This window comes from Leptodactylus fuscus, chromosome 1 (assembly GCF_031893055.1).
Source record: "Leptodactylus fuscus isolate aLepFus1 chromosome 1, aLepFus1.hap2, whole genome shotgun sequence".
NCBI classification, from domain to species: domain Eukaryota; kingdom Metazoa; phylum Chordata; class Amphibia; order Anura; family Leptodactylidae; genus Leptodactylus; species Leptodactylus fuscus.
Window position 1 is genome coordinate 215,155,874 of NC_134265.1, and position 21,614 is coordinate 215,177,487.

A 21,614-nucleotide genomic window follows, 5' to 3' on the forward strand; every position below is an offset into this window, starting at 1 on the left:
TTTGCCTCTGACACTTTGGGGAGTTCACCCTCATCTGCCCCTTTTCCTGCCTCTGCTCCTTTTGCCTGCACCATCATGCGCCTCTTCCCAGCAACTCCCCATCTCCCAGGCGTTTCATTGCATGCAGAAGTACAGCGCAACCCACCCACATGCCCAAGCCTTCAATGGCCTCATCTCAAAACTGCTAGCCCAGGAGATGTTGTCTTTTATGCTAGTGGAGACTCAGCCCTTCTGTGACCTGATGGCAGCTGCGGCACCTTGCTTATGCTGCCTCTAGCCGTCTCTACTTCTCTTGGTTGTGCCATCCCCGACTTGCGACAGCACGTGTCCCATAACTTCAGTTGAGCCCTGAGTTCCACGCTTTGCTCTAAGGTGCACTTGACCACCGACGCATGGACAAGCGCATGTGGACAGGAACGCTACATCTCACTCACGGCACGCTAGGTGAATGTAGTCAAGGCTGGGACCTTCTCACAAACCCTCTTCCTCCGCCTTAACATCGACCCCCAGTTGCGAGCTGGAAACGCTGCAGCACTGGCGTGGGGAGACGTCAGCAGACCGTGCTGAAGCTCATCAGCTTGGCTGACAGAAAACACACTTCCCCCGAGGTTAGGGATGCCATCCACGATGCAACGGCAATGTGGTTTTCCCCGCTGCACCTGGGCCCAAGCATGTTTGCGTATGTGATAATGGCCGGAACCTGGTAGCAGATCTGGAGCTTGCCAGAGTCAAACACAGTCCACACATGGACCACGTTTTTAACTTGTTGGTGCAAAGGTTCTTTGAAACCTACACCATTGTGCCTGATATACTGGTGAAAGTGCGGCCATTTTCGTAAGTGAAAAGTAGCCTCTGCTAGACTGAAAACATTCAGAGCACACTCCTGTTATCTTCGCACCGTTGCCTGATGGAGGAAGACGATGGGGATGAAGTGACATTTGATGTCACTGTCCCACATGAGGCTTGATGAGAAGTTCAGTGCATCCCATTGCTTCAGCATGGATGGTGTGAAGGGGAGTGGAAAATGGAGGAAATGGAGAGTGACCTTTCCAGTTGGGGGCAGCAAAGTCATGCCAAGTAACACTCTGGCACACATGGCTGACTTCATGTTGGGTTGCTTTTCAAGAGACAAAGGCATAGTTCACATCATGGAGAGCAAAGAATACTAGCCTTTTGCAATCCTCAACCCCTGGTATAAGAAAAATATCTTGTCCTTCGTTCTGGTAAGGGAGAAGAAAAATCGCATAAATAAAAAATCCACAAGCAACTGGTGCCGAATATGATGGAAATGTTTCTGTAAACCCTCGCTGGCGGCAGAGAGGAGATTTCCTTTAAGAGACTAATAACTGCCATCCGGTCCACAGCCACCATGGGAACACTCTCCAAGGTCTGGGACACGTTAATGCCCCCCCGGCCAAACTACCGCCACTGAGGGGCCTAGTGTCATCAGGAGGGAAAAGTATAGGCGCATGTTGCATGAATACCTGGCCAACCACAGCCTCTGCTCTCCGATCCCTCTGCGCCTTACACGTATTGGGTATAGAAGTTGGACCTGTGGCCCTTGGGGTGAGTGGAGGCTTCCCCCAGCTGAGGTATGGGTGAGTTTGGTGAGGGGGTGCAAGTACGCCCCGCAGTTAGCCTTTTTTGTGGCATAGAGTGTACACAATGAACCCCAATTGTCACTTGCTGAGCCACTCTTCTACTTGTAACTGCATGACAGAACCTGCGTGTTTATGTTCTCTTGAGTTAGAGATAGATTGGGGCCCCTGCATTTTATGTTTATGCCCCATTCAGCTTCAGCCCATAAACAGAGATGTTATTTTGTGCCCATTAGTGCCAATTCAGCCGTGCCACCCCCAGGCTTAACTCTTTCACCCCTCTTTTGGAGTGGTCACTTGCCCCAGCAGCGTATATAGTGTCAGGCCCACCATTCAGCTTCAACCCATTGTGTGAAATGACTTTCTTTTTAATGTATATTTCTGTCTGTATTTGAACCGTACCAATTGTACAGCGCTGCGGAATATGTTGGCGCTATATAAGTGAAATGTATTATTATTATTTACTATCCCATAAACAGAGATGTTATTTTTATATGTATCTGTATAGCACTTTTATTTGGGAGTGTAATACAACCAGGAAAGCTGGATTCAGCTTATATATACTATACACAGATTTGCTGTATACCACTTAGGTTTTTTGGGGGGTATACACAGAGGAAAGCTGGATTGAGCGTATATGGCCTGACAGGTTTGCTGTGTATTCCACTTAGGATTTTTGGGGGGTATTCACCGAGGAAAGCTGGATTTGAGGGTATATGGCCTGACGGATTTGCTGTATACCACTTAGGATTTTTGGGGGGTATACACGGAGGAAAGCTGGATTGAGCGTATATGGGCTGACGGATTTGCTGTATACCACTTAGGTTTTTGGGGGGTATACACCGAGGAAAGCTGGATTGAGCATATAAGGACTCGTCTCCCTGCAGTATAGCTCTGAAAAGAGCTATTGTTGTTCTTCAGATTTCCTGCCTAGCAGAAGCTAATCCCTCTCTAGCCCTCAGCAGATGTCTTTCCCTATCTCTCCAAGCCGCAAATGAGACGAACATGGCGGCCACTATTCTTATAAATCAGAGGTCACCTGATTTCGTCAGCCAGTGTTTTTTTCCTATTTTTTTCAATGCCTACGTTGTCGTAGTTCCTGTCCCACCTCCTCTGCACAGTTATTGGTGCAAAAAAGCGCCAGGGAAGGTGGGAGGGATACAAATTTTTACTGCGTTTGCCGCGTAGCATTCGATTCTAATCAAATAGCCTGATATTCGATCGAATACCTATTCGATCGAACGCTATTCGCTCATCTCTAGTTGTAATATATGGTGCCACCATAAGTACGTGACACCTTTATGCATTTCCTTTCTGTATCCTGCTATTAAATGTTAAGTTTTATTATGCAACAGTGTATGGGCTTTATATATCATTTAAAAATATATATTTTATTGAAATAAAACTGTCTGCACAATCCTCATTAACTTTTTTTTTTTTTTTTTTTTTTTTTATATTAAACACTTCCACTGGTTATCAATGATTTTTTGGTATTTATCAGAACTCAAGGAGGAAGGTCTCTCTTGGGCTAGAGTCCCATTTTGGCTGGTCTGGGTAGGTGGCTGGGCCCCAAACCTCGCTGCCATAGAGAAGGATCGAGGCGATGACTGCGTCAAATATCTCCAGTCAGACCCTCGTCGGTGGTGTGAGGTGGTACAGTTGTCTTCTGATGGCTTAGAAGGTTCTGCAGGGTTTTACTTTCAGGGTTTCTATTGCAGTTTTGAAGCTCCCTGATTGGTTGAGCTCCAGCCCCAGGTAGGTGTAGCTGTTGGTTTTCTCTAGTGTGGAGGCGTTCAGAGTGAATTGTGGGGTGTGGGCTTTGTTGTGGCATACCCAGCATACAAGTAGCAGCTCCCCAAGGACCGGACCGCCCCACTCCCCCAGAATACAGGCAGCAGCCGCCCATGGACTAGACCCCCTTCCCCCAACACACAAGTGGCAGCCCCCCAGTGTCTCAATCTCCTCAGCATACAGGCAACAGCCCCCAGGGTCCAGATCACAATTGCACACTGTAGGCACCCCCCAGGTCCTGGATCCCTCTGGCATACAGACGGCAGCACCCATACCCCTATCAGAATACAGACCGGAGCCCCCATCCCCCTCAGCATACAGCGGGAGCATGCCAACACATAGGTGGCTACACCACAGGTAGACCCCTCCAACACACAGGCACCCCACACACACACACACACAAATAGTTGTCCCTGCACACAGTATTATGCCCAATAGTGGCCCCTGCACACAGTAGCATGCCCAATAGTGGCCCCTGCACACACTATTATGCCCGATAGTGGCCCTTTCACACAGTATTATGACCCATTGTGGACCACCCATGTACAATTATTATAATCGGAGACCCAGGGGACGATACAAGCATAAAAAACTATTTTACTTACCTCTCCTGGGCTCTAGCACAGTCCCACCTGATGTCGTCCATCTTCAATGATGGAAGAGACGTCACTTGAGCCAGGCTTGTGACGCATAAGGCCGCAAGCCCGGCCCACGTGACGTCTGTCATGTCACCAAGTAGGCCCGAAGCCTTCCCCTCACCTCTCCTAGCCCTCCAATCATTATTATTCAGGGGTCTGAAAAGACCCTTGGGTATAATGATATCAGTGTTTGTGGGGTTCTTTATACCAGAACGCTGAAAGACAGTTTGTAATTATGCCGGAACTGAATTCCGGCATGTTCCGACCCAATTTAAGCACTGATGGTACCAAAATGAATTACAAGCCTTCATGTAGCTCTGTGAGCAGAAAAATAACAAAGTTGAGGAGTTTTTAAGGTGGAAAGTCAAAAAGGAGAATCAAAAAATGCCTGCAGCATAAATTAAATGCCCCATATTAGTAACTGTGTGCTACCTCTTCCTTGCGGTTATGGCTTTTTTTTTTTTTTGTTAACACTGCCATCAATATTCTGGTCCATCTGTTCTCTTTCATTGTGTAGCAAAACTACACATTGATTTCTTTGAATTCTCCAGTGCGTTCAACTAGAGATGAGTGAGTACTATTCGATCGAATACCGTCCCCTGTATAGATGTTGGTGTAAAAAAAGCGCCAGGGAAAGTGGGAGAGAAATGGAATTTTTACTGCGTTTACCACGTTGCATTCCACTGAGTACACCAATATCTATGCAGGGGAGGTATTCGATCGAATCCTACTCGCTCATCTCTACGTTCAACACTATTCAGCCAGGGCTATTGAGGGAGAAGCTGAACCTTGGTGGAGTGGACCACCACCTGTCCAACTGGATACTAGACTATCTCACAAACCAACCTCAATATGTGAGAGCCCGGGACTGTGTGTCTGACACTGTGATCTGTAGTACGGGGGCACCGCAAGGTACAGTTCTTGCCACATTTCTATTCACACTGTACACTGCTGACTTTAGACACAACTCCTCCAGCTGTTACTTAAAGGGATTCTACCACTAAAACACTTTTTTTTCTAGTTACCACGTCGGAATAGCCTTTAAAAAGGCTATTCGTCTCTTACCTGTGGAAGTGCTCTCCGCCGTGCCGTTCGTTCAAAATACCGGTTTGTACCGGTATGCTAATGAGTTCTCTCGCAGCGATGGGGGCGTCCCCATTGCAGGAGCAGCGATGGGGGCGTCCCCATTGCAGCTCGAAAACTCACCGCAGCGCCGCCTCTCTGGTCTTCGGTGTCCTCCCCTTGCCTCTTCAGCGTCTGTCGGACGCCTGCGCAGTATGCTCTCTGTTCGGCGAAGATTGCCGAACGTACTGCGCATGCGCGAAAGTGCGGTCCCAGCCATAGTGCGGGCACATAGGTGTACTCCTATGTGAGTTTTCAAGCTGCAATGGGGACGCCCCCATCGCTGCTCCTGCGATGGGGACGCCCCCATCGCTGCGAGAGAACTCATTAGCATACCGGTACAAACCGGTATTTTGAACGAACGGCGCGGCGGAGAGCACTTCCACAGGTAAGAGACGAATAGCCTTTTTAAAGGCTATTCCGACGTGGTAACTAGAAAAAAAAGTGTTTTAGTGGTAGAATCCCTTTAAAGAAGTACTCTGATGACTCCTGCAATAGTAGGCCTCATCACTGATGGTGACGATAGGGAATACAGAAACTTAAACTGGGACTTTGTTGAATGGTGCCAGCTGAACCACCTCAGGATTAATGCTGGGAAGACCAAGGAGATGGTGGTGGACTTAAGAAAACGGAGAAATGCTCTGATTTCAGTGGAGATATGGTGGACATGCATTGAGATATTCAAGACCTATAAGTACCTGGGTGTGCTCCTCAATAATAAACTGGACTGGTCTGATCACCTGGAGGCCCTGCACAGAAAGGGTCACAGCAGACTCTACCTGCTCAGGAGGCTGAGGGCCTTTGGAGTCCAGAGGCCACTTCTTAGGGCCTTTTTCAACTCTGTGGTTGCTTCAGCCATCTTTTTTCGGTGTGGCCTGCTGGGGGAGCAGTGTATCAACCAGGGACAGAAATAGACTTGACAGGCTGATCAGAAGGGCCATCTCTGTCCTGGATAGCTCCCTGGACCCAGTGCAGGTGGTGGGTGACAGAAGGATACTGTTCGTGGTGAGCTCCATGTGGGAGTACAAATCCCACCCCATGTATGAGACCTTGATGGCACTTGGTAGCACTGTAAGTGACCGTCTGCTTCACCCCAAGTGTGAGGATGAGCGCTATTGCAAGTCCTTCCTTCCAACCACTATCAGGATACATAATCTATATCAGACCAAGCATCAGATCAGCTGCTATGGACTCCTAGTATATGTTCTCTTCTCAGCATATGTGTGTCTACTTATGTAATATATTACTGTGCATTATCCTGTATCTGTATTACTATGCTGCTGTAACATACTGAAATTTCCCCACTGTGGGTCTATTAAAGGATTATCTAATCTTATAAGTTAAAAGGGTTTTTCCATATTATCAACTTGTTCCAGGGTGATTCACATGATAAGGGATAAGTTGTAGATCCTTTTGACTCCTTAGTGCCCTCCCCCCCCCCTCAATCATGAGAACAACTGTGTATTGTCCATACACTGTTCTATATGGAGCAGTGTTTGGGAAGACTTGCCCTCACTGAGTGCTGTACTTAAAGCGGTATTCCCATGACGCTTGTTCACTAACCTGCAGGCTGTTGTGTTCTCTTCACTTCCTGGTTTCTCGGCACATAGATCGGCGGGGTTTCACTTGCACGGGATTGATTGTAAATGAATTACCACAGTGTGAAGCTGATGTAGCAGAGCTGGATTTGAGTCAGTTTGCATTACATACAGAAGTAGTGGTTTCCTATCTCAGCCCTTATCAGCCAAATTCAATTAAACCGACTGATAAGAGTTCAGAAGAGCTCTCACATTGCCTATCTCAGAGCTGCTCCCAGTCCCTCCCTCCCCCCTGAGAGCTAGAAGCTACATCACTTGACAAATGAGCAGATTATTATTATTATTATTATTTTATTATTTATATAGCACCATTAATTCCATGGTGCTTTAGATTTGGGGGTTACATACAGTACACATAATATACAGGTAGATCTAATACTAACAATGACCGACTGGCACAGTGGGGCAGAGGGCCCTGCCCGCGAGGGCTTACAGTCTATGAGGGAAGGGGGGTAGAGACAGAAGGAGAGGGGGAGACTGTACAGATGGCAGTGCGGTGATAGTGTTATTGGAGGTTGTAGGCCTTCCTGAATAGGAGTCTTCAGGGCCTTCTTAAAGCCTGTGATTGTGGGGGTCAGGCTTATGTGTCTTGGTAAGGAGTTCGAGAGTATGGGAGATGCACGGGAGAAATTTTGGAGACTGTTGTGTGAGGTCCCCAGGGCCATAGAAACGTAGTGTAAACAATAAAGTGAATAAATTAAGATAGCGGCCAAACAAAGCAGTTTTGATAAAGCAATGCATTTAGGAAAAGTCTTAAATCCACATAAACTAGCAGTATAGATAGGATCTTTGTGATGGGACAACCCCTTTAAGTTCTTTCTAGCAGCTCTGAATAGGGGATGAGATGGTAAAACCACTTTACTGGGATCCATTAAAAAATGGATTTTTGTGTTTGTGAACATAATTATCAATGGAATGTGTATATGAATGTCAAAGGTATTTATGTAATTTTTTTTTATTGTGTGTACTACAGGTTTATATGGTATATTTCTATTGCCTAGACATTCTACGTGGGATAAAGATCTTTTCTACTCATGGCTACTTATAGCCTGGCAAATGAGAGACTGCGTATCCTAGAGGAGATTGAGAGGGAGATTGCTGCTATCTTAGTGAATGCAGGTAATGTTATGAAAGGGAAGCTCAACGTTTTTATGCTACTGCTCTCAGTATTGGGATTTTGCTTGTTTCTTATTACCACAGCACAATATACTACAGGAGCTGAAACTACAGGCAATTGAATAGTTAGGTCATGTGACATAAATAAAGTGTAAATAAACCTCAGGCACGTTCTTTGTACCAATCAGTAAAATCTTGCCCATTTGATGTAAACAAGCTACAAAAAAAATAGGTAAAGATGATCTTCACTTTGAAATGAGCTATTATCACCAAAACAAGCAGCCATGCAGCGGCAGTAATGTACTTCACGATAATCTTAAGCATGTATGAAAAAATGACTTTCCAATCTTTTACTTGGAAAAGGGCCAAGAAGTTGAATCCTATATCTATAAACAGAAGTTTATATTATTAATTCATATTACCTGTTGGGACAACACGGTGGCTCAGTGGTTAGCACTGCAGCCTTGCTAGTGCTGGAGTCCTGGGTTCCAATCCCGCCAGGAACAACATCTGCAAGGAGTTTGTATGTTCTCCCTGTGTTTGTGTGGATTTCCTCCCATTCTACAAAGACATACCTACTTAAATGGAAAAAAAAGTACATTGTGATCCCTATATGGGGCTCACAATCGACATTAAAAAAAAAAAAAAAAATTATTACCTGTGACACTGAATTTGGAAAACCTTAAGACTAGAGTTGAGCGAATTTTTCAAGAGTTCAATTCGGCCGATTTGCTGAATGTTCCGTAATGAATTAATTTGCGGTGAATCGCGTTAACCTCTTCCCAACAGCCATACTGATAGTACGGCACTGTGGTAAGGAGTTCCTGCAAACCACGGCGGAAGCATGATGTGTTCATAGAATCTGTGTGTGCACCCTGCTTTGTGGGTGTCAGCCGTATGTAACAGCTGACACTGTCCTTTAACAAACTCTGTCGGAAGTTGAGCTCCAATCGTGGGTGTTAACCCCTGAGATGCCATGGTCAAACACATCCGCAGCATCTTACAGGTTTTATTGGGTTTTATATTGGGGTCCCAATCAGCCGCTCGCTATGTTTTTTTTGGGGGGTGCCGCCGCTCCTATTCAGCAGCCTGGGGTCTGACCAGTGACCCCAGGTCTGCTCCATTGTTTTCCCTTCATATGGTTGATCCTGCCTTGAATGGAGACTTTCATCCTATGCGTCTACACAGGCTGGTCTGCACAGGCTGACAGCCTCCTATACACTCCAATACACGTGTATTGCAGCGTATGCCCATTGAAGCAGTGATCAGAAGATCACTGCTTTGATTCCCTATAGGATGAAAAAAATTTTTTTTTTAAAAAGTAGTGGCCCCTACACAGTATTATATGCTCCCAAGACCCCCCCCCCCTCCTTTTTCGCCTACCTTTAGATGTCTTCTCCACACCGCCGTTTGGTATATAATCCCGTTTTCGTCGGTATGCAAAAGAGTTCTCTCGCAGCACTGGGGGGTGGGCCGCAGCGCTCAAACCGCACTGGGGGTGTCCCAATGCTGCGAGAGAACTCTCCAGCGCAGCCTCCATCTTCTTCAGGAAAGGGTCTTCTTCGCGTCTTCTTCCTGGGGTTGGCTTCAAACTTCTAGGCTTAGGGCAAAGCCGACTGCGCATGCCCGCCGGCCACAAGAAAATGGCCGCTTACACAGTATTGTAAGCGGCCATTTTCTTGTGGCCGGCAGACATGCGCAGTCGGCTGCCCAAAGCCTAGAAGTTTGAAGCCACTGCCGGAAAAAGACGTGAAGAAGACCTGTTCCTGAAGAAGATGGAGGTGGCACTTGAGAGTTCTCTCGCAGCATTGGGGATGCCCCCAGTGCTGCGAGAGATCTCATTTGCATACCGACGAAAACCAGATTATATACCGAACGGTGGCGCAGAGAAGACATCTAAAGGTAGGCGTCGAATAGCCTTTCTTAAGGCTATTCTGACGTGGTAGGCAGAAAAAAAAGTTTTCTGTTACATCCACCATGACGGCTACACAATGAGGTTGACCTCTGACCCTCTGTAGGGACAGGAACTAAGAGACTCGTTAAATACACCACTACCAACACCATTCACCAGTGTTTCCTGTCCCTAAATAGGGTCGGGATGAGAGACTCTCCTCCGCCTGGGGGATAAGTAAAGAATTACCACCATCCGGCCCTCGGTCGTAGTCAAAGGCGCCTTCCTCCCTGGGCCATTAAGGACATGGGGGTATTGCTCCGGCCTGCCCCGGGTGGAAAACTCCCCCCTTCCAGCGGTCCGTTAGGGCTTATGCAGGGGATAGAGTGGATACCAGCTCCAGCCAGCACACAGGGGAGGAACAAGTAACCTATGGTTACTGGCGTTCGAGGATGTGGTGTACATGAGGCGGCCAGGCACAGTGGCGTGCGTCTCTATTCCCACCTACCTGGGAGGCTGAGGCTGCAGGATCACTGGTTTCCAGGAGTTCTGGTCTACACAAGGTGATGTCATAGTATGAATGCCTGGCGGTGAGTGAACTAGACGGCATTCCTGCAAGGTATGTGGTGTATCACTGTATGCTCCAGCATGTTGCTCCCTGAGGCACAGCTACTGATCACAGATCCCCTGGCTGCTTCCAGCTCCTTTGGTGTTGTGAGTACTTGGAAAAGCTGCTCTGTACCTGAGTTATTTTTTTTCTTTTAATGGGGCAGAGTGTAATTTGGGCTTCCTTTCTCCAATTTTAAGTAGATATGGAAGGTTCCCATAGGAGCAAGGGTGTATCAAAAAGTTCCAGGAAATGTCCACTTTGTAGGAAAGAGTTGGCTGATTCCTATTCTAAAAGCCCTATGCTCAGGAAGTACGGCGAAGGCCCTTAAGGAGGGAAAGCCGACATTTGGAGGACTTACGCCTTTTCATTAAAAAAGAAGTCCAGTCCTCCAGTTCTAGCCTCATGCCCTGTCTAATGACAGGAGGAAAGGTCTTAGAAGAGGTAGGACTTTTTTGGCTTTTATGAAGCTTTCCCTGTGCTAAAGACCAAGCTCAGCCAGGAAAAGCATAGATGGTAAAGTTCTATTGAGAACGGAATGGCAAATTCACAGGAAGCCTGTATATAACAGTGGCTACTAGAGGGAGTAAAGCTACTTGGTAGCAGCTCAGCTTGCTGATTATCCCGCAGATGCTTCTGGAGGAAACGCCCAAGGTGAAATGTTTACCTCAGTTGAAGCCTCACTATCTGGGATTCTGACAAAACTGTTTGCACATTTCCCTGTGCAATATTGTCTGGCGGGGCTTCAGTAAAGTTTGGCCTGGTCTGATCACCTCCTGCCACATCCTAAAAGGGCGCGGTGAGTAAGGTCAGGGATGAGGCATGATCAAAATCGGCTGCTCTGCTATATTAAAGGCAGAGAGACCCTTGTTGTGTTTGTTATATGCTCTTTGGCATATGAACACGGTGTGAACAAAGGCAAATAATTAATTGGATGAATATAAGCTCCATTTACTGACCTGTATGGCTTCATGGTCGAAAGGCATTTACTGACCTGTATAGCTGCATGGCCGAAAGGTATTTACTGACCTGTATGGCTACATGGCTGAAAGGCATTTTGGACTGGTATAGCTTCATGGCTGAAGGGTATTTACTGACTGCTATAGCTTCATGGCTGAAAGGCATTTACTGACATATATATAAACCTCTTTGCCGAAGGGTACATACTGATAGATTACTGATCACCATGGTGGAGATATATATAGCATGTCTATCACCATTACTGAACAGTATATATGGATGAACTTATGAGGCATACATAACCCCATTATTGAACGGTATATAATGATATGTGTGTGTATATACATATATATCTATATATATATATATATATATATATATATATATATATATATATATATATATATATACACACACACATATCATTATATACCGTTCAATAATATTATATATAAATATATATATATATATATGTATATTGTTGAATGGTATATAGTGATGAATATTTGTATACAGTGTTGGCCAAAAGTATTGGCACCCCTGCAATTCTGTCAGATAATACTCATTTTATTCCAGAAAATTATTGCAATCACAAATTCTTTGGTATTATTATCTTCATTTAATTTGTCTTCAATGGAAAACCACAAAAAGAATTGCCAAAAAGCCAAATTGGATATAATTCCTCAGCAAACATAAAAAAGGGGGTGGACTAAAGTATTGGCACTGTTTGAAAAATCATGTGATGCTTCTCTAATTTGTGTAATTAACAGCACCTGTTACTTACCTGCGGCACCTAACATGTGGTGGCAATAACTAAATCACACTTGCAGCCAGTTGAAATGGATTAAAGTAGACTCATCCTCTGTCCTGTGTCCTTGTGTGTACCACATTGAACATGGAGAAAAGAAAGAAGACCAAAGAACTGTCTGAGGACTTGAGAAGGAAAATTGTGAGGAAGCATGAGCAATCTCAAGGCTACAAGTCCATCTGCAAAGACCTGAATGTTCCTGTGTCTACCATGCGCAGTGTCCTCAAGATGTTTAAAGCCCATGGCACTGTGGCTAACCTCCCTAGATGTGGACGGAAAAGAAAAATTGACGAGAGATTTCAACGCAAGATTGTGCGGATGGTGGATAAAGAACCTTGACTAACATCCAAACAAGTTGAAGCTGCCCTCAAGTCCGAGTGTACTACAGTGTCAACCCGTACTATCCATCAGCGTCTGAATGAAAAGGGACTGTAAGGTAGGATACCCAGGAAGACCCCACTTCTTACCCAGAGACATAAAAAGGCCAGGCTGGAGTTTGCCAAAACTTACCTGAGAAAGCCAAAAACATTTTGGAAGAATGTTCTCTGGTCAGATGAGACAAAAGTAGATCTTTTTGGGAAAAGGCATCAGCATAGAGTTTACAGGGAAAAAAAGAGGCCTTCAAAAAAAAGAACACAGTCTCTAAAGTCAGACATGGCGGAGATTCCCTGATGTTTTGGGGTTGCTTTGCTGCCTCTGGCACTGGACACTTGACCGTGTGCATGGCATTATGAAGTCTGAAGACTACCAACAAATTTTGCAGCATAATGTAGGGCCCAGTGTGAGAAAGCTGGGTCTCCCTCAGAGGTCATGGGTCTTCCAGCAGGACAATGGCCCAAAACACACTTCAAAAAGCACTAGAAAATGGTTTGAGAGAAAGCACTGGAGACTTCTAAAGTAGCCAACAATGAGTCCAGACCTGAATCCCATAGAACACCTGTGGATAGATCTCAAAATGGCAGTTTGGAGAAGGTAGCCTTCAAATCTCAGGGACCTGGAGCAGTTTACCAAAGAAGAATGGTCTAAAATTCCAGCAGAGCATTGTAAGAAACTCATTGATGGTTACGGGAAGCGATTATTCAGTTATTTTGTCTAAAGGTTGTGCTACCAAGTATTAGGCTGAGGGTGCCAATACTTTTGTGCGGCCCATCTTTGGAGTTTTTTGTAAAATGATCAATGATTTGACTTTTTTTTTCATTCTCTTTTGTGTTTTTTTTTTTTTTTTTTTTATTGCAAGCAAAATAAATGAAGATATTAATACCAAAGAGTTTGTGCTTGCAATCATTTTCTGGAAGAAAATGAGTATTATCTGACAGAATTGCAGGGGTGCCAATACTTTTGGCCAACACTGTATATGTGTTTGTATTGTAAGCCGATGGCTGGTCAGATCACGGAGGGGGTTTATATCTCACCCAGACTACTCAGGTGGGTGAGATGAAAAACTCCAGAAAGAATGGTTTTCAGCAGATAACTGTCTGCTGAGTGTTATTTCAAAGTTCTGTTTATTGGGCTGGATTTTTAGGAATGGCAGGTAGGTTGGGAGTGGGACCTGTCATTCCACCCCCCTCCAGTCCACACTTTGTGGTTGTTCTTGCAGCAAATCATCTGTTTAGAGTCTCCTCGTCAAGGGAGCTTAAGAAGTTGCTCCAGCAGCAACACTTTGGGCAGAGCTTGGCTGGAGAGCCAACAGAGAGGTCATATTTTTGGAGCTGTGTCCTGAATGATTCTACTGGCTTTTGATATCTGTTATTCTAGGTGAGGTAACCTATTCTATGTTTAGTTAGAGCCTAGCCGGGCAGGTATTTATTTTTGTATTGTTTCCTTTTGTTGCTGCACTACCTTTTTGAGTGAAAATAAACTACCTTTGTTTTGGACTAAAGAATCTGGACTTTTGTGTCTATGCCACCCCACCTAGCAACCCCCTACCATATATGTACACAAACACCCTATTTTTCGGACTATAAGACGCAGAGGAGGAGGAGGAAAATAGGGAAAAAAAGGAGGAAAATAGGGAAAAAATGTTTTTGAAGCATAAAGTTTTTAAAAAATATTTAATAACATAGTAATATAATATTTCACCAAATAAATAAATAGAATCGGGGGTTTTCAGACACAGGGATACCAAATGTGTATGTGTTTCAACAGTAATGTTTTCGTTTTATATGTATTCTAGGGACATGGGGGTGATTTGAACTATAAATATATATATATATATATATATATATATATATATATATATATATATATATAATACATTTTGAACTTGCAATCATTTGATTGCAGGTCCCATGGACTGGAATACAATTGTATTGCAGTCTATGGGAGATGCTCAATGTTACTATTGAGGTTGGTCAGGGGAGGCTTCCGCGTGGCACAGTAACTGGTCGGCAAGTAGTAACACCAGTAATAGTAATTCCTGATCGCGGGCATTAGCTCTTAAGACTTGTGGCTGCTCTTGCAGAGCGATTGCCATAGCTATCGGGTCTCCTGTACAGCGGAGACTCAGTAGCTATGGAAACCGCTCTGCAGGATGGCGGCCGCCATCCTTAAAGGGGTTGTCCCATCACAAGGATCCTATCTATACTACTTGTTAATGTGGATGTAAGACTTTTCCTAAATACATTGCTGCACAAAACTGCTTTGTTTGTCCACTATCTTACTTTATTCAATTCTTTGTGGCCACAGCCCTGACTTAGCTGCTCATGAGTCAAGTGATGTATCTGCCTGCTCTCAGGGGGGAGGGAGGAGGGGCTAAGTGCAGGGAGCCAGCCTGTGTCTCTAGCTATTCCTGTGTCTACACCATGTGACCTAGCTTCCTGTTAGCAGATAGGGGAGAGGAGCTGCTTTCATCTGTTCTCCCAGTTATCAGGCCAGCTAATTCAATTGTGATCATTATGGCAGAGACAGGCAGTCTCTGTATGTAACACAGAATGGAGTTGCTGCTGCCTGTACTTCATAGTCCAATATGGGTGGGCGGAGCTACACACGAATTTGGGGGCGGAGCTAAACGGCAGGTTGCATGTGAAACCCCGCCCACCAAATGATGCAAGAAACCAGGAAGAAAGAAGATTTTACAGCATTAAAGACTGATGAGTATGTGAGGTGGAAATACCCCTTTAAGGGGTGCTCTGCTTACCTGCACAGCTGCAGCTCCAAGTTCTTCTTGGTCCGGTCCTCTGTACTTCACATGTCTTCATGTGCTCTTAGACTAGTATTGTAGAGATTTCTACTGTGCCTAAATCAGGCGAACTGCCATAAACATCTCAAAAATTGTGAAAAAATGTTGTACTTTATTAAATTTAACACATTAAAAATACACAATAATAAATGTACAGGGAATAGTACAAACCATATAATACATGGAGGTTAAGTTGCAATACTGCATCAAAGGCTGTAGGTATAACTCATGTTACATATATATATCAGATGTCATGGTATATCTGTGCGTCTGAACAGCACTTCATTAGTTTAAACATGGTTTACATAGAGTATATACACATAAATAGAATTAAGATCATGCAGGGTTACATTTACCTATAAGTAGACCTCCATGTACATAAACGCGCACATGGGGCACATGAGTTATACCTACAGCCTTTGATGCGGTATTGCAACTTAACCTCCATGTATTATATAGATATGCGCCTCTCCACATAATACCACATGCTGGAGGATTTGATACGCGCCACTGCACACAATACCACATAGGTGAGGATTAGACACCTGCGTCTGCACACAGTACCACATGGGGAAGGATAAGATACATGCCTCTGCACACAATACCACACGCCAGAGAATTACATACGCATTTTAGCACACTGTACCACACGCCAGAGGATTAGATACGTGCGTCTGCACACAGTACCACATTCTGTAAGATTAGATACGCACGTCTGCACACAGCTTCACTTGCTGGAGGATTAGATACGCGCCTCTTCAAATAATACCACACGGGGGAGGATTAGATACGCACATCTGCACACAGTACCACACCAACAAGTATTAGATACTTGCGTCTAAACACAGTACTACACGGGGAAGGATTAGATACAGCTTTACTCCAGGTATCCATAACAACTGATCACAGGTTTTTCACTGATATCCAAAAATGAGATACACATAATCACATGACGCTTATGGACATACATACAAACCACATACAAAATACACCAGTGCAAAATTGGACAATTGTTATGAGGCCACTACACAAACATAAAATGTAATATACGAAGCCGGGTCCTCCTGCTAATATAGATATATATATATATATATATATATATATATATATATATATATATATATATATATATATATATATAGTGTTTGAATATGTATAATTGGCATAACACCATTGTTGAATGGTATATGGGGGATGCATTGTGCCAATACTGAATGGTATATGCGGATAGATAGTGATGGATATAGCTATATGTATATAGCATGCATAATGCCATGGGTGAATGGTATATAATGGATGCATTATGTCAGTGCTGAATGATATATACTAAGCGATATATAGCAGGCAGAACACCATAGTTAATGGTATAATGGTATATACTGATAATATCATTGCTTTATGATATATTCGGATAATGCCATTGCTTATTGAAGTATATATACTGATGAATATATATAGCATGCATAACGCTTTTGCTGTGTGGGTTAACCCCATTGTGGGGTTATATATACTGATGCATAACACCATTACTGGTCGATAGATATGGCTCCTTTTGGAAAAATATATACTGAAGGTGGTATATAAGGTGTGCCATTTCGGAGTGAGATCTTACAAACATAATATTCATTACAGGGTTATATCAGGTCAGATATCTAGTGGATAAAAAATAAAACCCTTTTCTGACAACAGTGCAATGGCCACAGTCTTCTGCGGTTTATAATAGATCCTCCTGTTCTAATAACAGTGTAGGTTATTACACAGGCGGCCTTTTCTGATAAGGGTGTATGTTATTATACATTCCACCTGTTCTGATAATAGTGTATGTTATTACTAGAGATGAGCGAACACTAAAATGTTCGAGGTTCGAAATTCGATTCGAACAGCCGCTCAATGTTCGTGTGTTCGAACGGGTTTCGAACCCCATTATAGTCTATGGGGAACAGATACTCGTTAAGGGGGAAACCCAAATCCGTGTCTGGAGGGTCACCAAGTCCACTATGACACCCCAGGAAATGATGCCAACACCTCTGGAATGACACTGGGACAGCAGGGGAAGCATGTCTGGGGGCATCTAACACACCAAAGACCCTCTATTACCCCAACATCACAGCCTAACAACTACACACTTTACACACTCAATACCACCTGACAGTAGGAAAACACCTTGAAACATGTGTATTTGGCACTTGCAGTGAGGAGAGCTTGTCACCAGCAGTGAATTTGGCCCTTGTAGTAAGTTGAGGTTGGCACCAACATTTGTTTTGAAAATCAGGGTGGATTGAGCCTCTAACCAGCAGAGTTTGGGCAAATTCATGGTGGAGGGAGCCTCTAAAAACCCCAGTTTGGACCAATTCATGGTGGAGGGAGCCTCTAAAAACCCCAGTTTGGACCAATTCATGGTGGAGGGAGCCTCTAAAAACCCCAGTTTGGACCAATTCATGGTGGAGGGAGCCTCTAAACAGCCCAGTTTGGGCAAATTCATGGTGGAGGGAGCCTCTAAACAGCCCAGTTTGGGCAAATTCATGGTGGAGGGAGCCTCTAACCAGCCCAGTTTGGACCAATTCATGGTGGAGGGAGCCTCTAAAAACCCCAGTTTGGACCAATTCATGGTGGAGGGAGCCTCTAAACAGCCCAGTTTGGACCAATTCATGGTGGAGGGAGCCTATAAACAGCCCAGTTTGGACCAATTCATGGTGGAGGGAGCCTCTAAAAACCCCAGTTTGGGCAAATTCATGGTGGAGGGAGCCTCTAAACAGCCCAGTTTGGGCAAATTCATGGTGGAGGGAGCCTCTAACCAGCCCAGTTTGGACCAATTCATGGTGGAGGGAGCCTCTAAAAACCCCAGTTTGGACCAATTCATGGTGGAGGGAGCCTATAAACAGCCCAGTTTGGACCAATTCATGGTGGAGGGAGCCTCTAAAAACCCCAGTTTGGAACAATTCATGGTGGAGGGAGCCTCTAAACAGCCCAGTTTGGGCAAATTCATGGTGGAGGGAGCCTCTAAACAGCCCAGTTTGGGCAAATTCATGGTGGAGGGAGCCTCTAACCAGCCCAGTTTGGACCAATTCATGGTGGAGGGAGCCTCTAAAAACCCCAGTTTGGACCAATTCATGGTGGAGGGAGCCTCTAAACAGCCCAGTTTGGACCAATTCATGGTGGAGGGAGCCTCTAAAAACCCCAGTTTGGACCAATTCATGGTGGAGGGAGCCTCTAAACAGCCCAGTTTGGGCAAATTCATGGTGGAGGCAGCCTCTAACCAGCCCAGTTTGGACCAATTCATGGTGGAGGGAGCCTCTAAAAACCCCAGTTTGGACCAATTCATGGTGGAGGGAGCCTCTAAACAGCCCAGTTTGGACCAATTCATGGTGGAGGGAGCCTCTAACCAGCAGAGTTGGTGGAAATCAGGGTGGAGGGAGCCTCTAACCAGCAGAGTTGTGGGAAAGCAGGGTGGAGGGAGCCTCTAACCAGCAGAGTTGGTGGAAATCAGGGTGGAGGGAGCCTCTAACCAGCAGAGTTGTGGGAAAGCAGGGTGGAGGGAGCCTCTAACCAGCAGAGTTGTGGGAAAGCAGGGTGGAGGGAGCCTCTAACCAGCAGAGTTGTGGGAAAGCAGGGTGGAGGGAGCCTCTAACCAGCAGAGTTGGTGGAAATCAGGGTGGAGGGAGCCTCTAACCAGCAGAGTTGGGGGAAATCAGGGTGGAGGGAGCCTAGTATTAGCAGAATTGTGCAACGCTTATGGTGGATGAGTATGAGGATGCGGAGGAATTGGAGAGGTTGAGTACAGACATGGAGTTTCATGTTGGGGTGCTTTACACAGGTGGGCACAAAAATGAAGGCTCTATCCAGTGGTGGTTCATTTTTATCAAAGTGAGCCGGTCGGCACTCTCAGCTGACAGACGGGTGCGCTTGTCAGTGATGATGCCACCGGCTGCACTGAACACCCTCTCAGATAGGACGCTGGCGGCAGGACAGGACAGCACCTCCAAGGCATATAGAGCAAGTTCAAGCCACAGGTCCAACTTCGACACCCAATACGTGTAGGGCGCAGAGGGGTCGGAGAGGACAGGGCTGTGGTCGGAAAGGTATTCCCGCAACATGCGCCTATACTTCTCACGCCTGGTGACACTAGGACCCTCCGTGGCGGCACTTTGGCGAGGGGGTGCCATCAAGGTGTCCCAGACCTTAGACAGTGTGCCCCTCGTTTGTGTGGACCGGTGAGAACTTGGTTGCCTACTGGAGGAACTGCCCTCCCTGCCGCCAACATCACATGCTGGAAACATCTCCATCATATTCTGCACCAATTGCCTGTGGCAAGCATTGATGCGATTGGCCCTCCCCTCTACCGGAATAAAAGACGAGATGTTGTTTTTATACCGGGGGTCAAGGATAGCAAAGATCCAGTACTGTTTGTCCTCCATGATTTTGACAATACGCTTGTCGGTTGTAAAGCACCCCAACATGAACTCAGCCATGTCTGCCACAGTGTTAGTTGGCATGACTCCTCTGGCCCCACCGGAAAGTTCAATCTCCATTTCCTCCATGTCTACCCATCCGCACTGCAACAATGGGACGATTCGAAGTTGCCCGGAAGCCTCCTGTATCACCATCACATCATCGGACAACTCTTCTTCCTCCTCCTCCATTAAACGCAGTGAAGCGGACAGATGTGTGGACCTACTCTCCAGCTGTGACGGATCGGATGCTATCCCTAACTCCTCTGTGTGATCTGAGTTATCCCTGATGTCAATCAGGGATTCTCTCAGAACACACAAGAGCGGGATTGTAAGGCTCACCATCGCATCCTCAGAGCTCACCCTCCTTGTGGACTCCTCAAAGACCCGTAGGATGTCACAAAGGTCTCTCATCCATGGCCACTCATGGATGCGAAACTGAGGCAGCTGACTTTGTGGCACCCTAGGGTTTTGTAGCTGGTATTCCATCAAAGGTCTCTGCTGCTCAACCACTCTATTCAACATCTGAAACGTTGAGTTCCAGCGTGTGGGGACGTCGCACAAAAGCCGGTGTTGTGGCACATGCAGGCGTTGCTGGAGAGATTTTAAGCTAGCAGCGGCTACTGTTGACTTGCGAAAGTGGGCGCACATGCGCCACACTTTCACCAGTAGCTCTGGAACATTGGGGTAGCTCTTTAGGAAACGTTGCACCACTAGGTTGAAGACGTGGGCCAGGCATGGAACATGTTGGAGTCCAGCAAGCTCCAGAGCTGCTACCAGGTTCCGGCCGTTATCACAAACGACCATGCCTGGGCCCAGGTGCAGCGGCTCAAACCATATTGCCGTCTCATCGAGGAGGGCATCCCTCACCTCGGAGGCAGTGTGCTGTCTGTCCCCCAAGCTGATCAGCTTCAGCACAGCCTGCTGACGTCTACCAACGCCAGTGCTGCAACGTTTCCAACTCGTAGCTGGGGTCAATCTAACAGCGGAGGAGGAGGCGGTGGCGGAGGAGGAGGCGGTAGAGGAGGAGGAGGAGGGGGGTGTTCTTCTCGTGTCCCTGCCAGGAATGTTAGGTGGGGAGACGAGGTACACCGGGCCAGTTTGGGAAGCAGTCCCAGCCTCAACTACATTCACCCAGTGTGCCGTCAGTGAAATGTAGCGTCCCTGTCCGCATGCACTTGTCCACGCGTCGGTGGTCAAGTGGACCTTTGTGCAAAGCGCGGAACTAAGGGCCCGCCTGATGTTGAGTGACATGTGCTGGTGCAAGGCGGGGACGGCACACCGGGAGAAGTAGTGACGGCTAGGGAGCATAGCGAGGTGCCGCAGTTGCCATCAGGTCCAGGAAGGCGGGAGTTTCAACAAGCCGGAACGCCAACATCTCCTGGGCCAGCAGTTTAGCGATGTTGGCGTTCAAGGCTTGCGCGTGTGGGTGGTTAGCAGTGTATTTCTGCCGCCGCTCCAATGTCTGAGAGATGGTGGGTTGTTGTAAAGAAGCGCCTGATGGTGCCTTTGATGGTGCAGGAGAAGGAGATAAGACAGGAACAGGGGAGGATGAGGGAGAAGTCAACAAAGTGGCGGAGGCAGATGAAGTGGTGTCCTGGGTCGTCCTCTGGAGTGCATCGCCAGCACAGTCAGCAGTGGCAGAGGCAGTGGCAGTGGCGTGAACGGCAGGCGGCCTTTGTCCTGCCGTTGCTGCCTGCCACTGATTCCAGTGCTTGGATTCCAAATGACGGCGCATTGAAGTGGTGGACAGGTTGCTCTTCTCAGAGCCCCTAATCAATTTCGAGAGGCAAATTGTGCAGACAACACTATATCTGTCCTCGGCGCATTCCTTGAAAAAACTCCACACCTTCGAGAAA

At 46.1% G+C, this 21,614-nt stretch overlaps 1 protein-coding gene across 2 annotated transcripts in view; it reads left to right on the top strand.

Annotated features, from left to right (window-relative positions):
• Window positions 1-21,614, top strand: part of MED11 (mediator complex subunit 11) — a 68,309-nt gene that overhangs the window by 23,639 nt on the left and 23,056 nt on the right. Inside the window, exon 2 of one of the 2 annotated variants that reach the window (XM_075283690.1) lies at window positions 7,721-7,866. In XM_075283690.1, the coding sequence (XP_075139791.1) occupies window positions 7,782-7,866 (85 nt within the window). In that variant the 5' untranslated portion in view covers window positions 7,721-7,781. The remainder of the gene's footprint in view (window positions 1-7,720; window positions 7,867-21,614) is intronic. The other variant, XM_075283691.1, reaches the window with a different exon arrangement.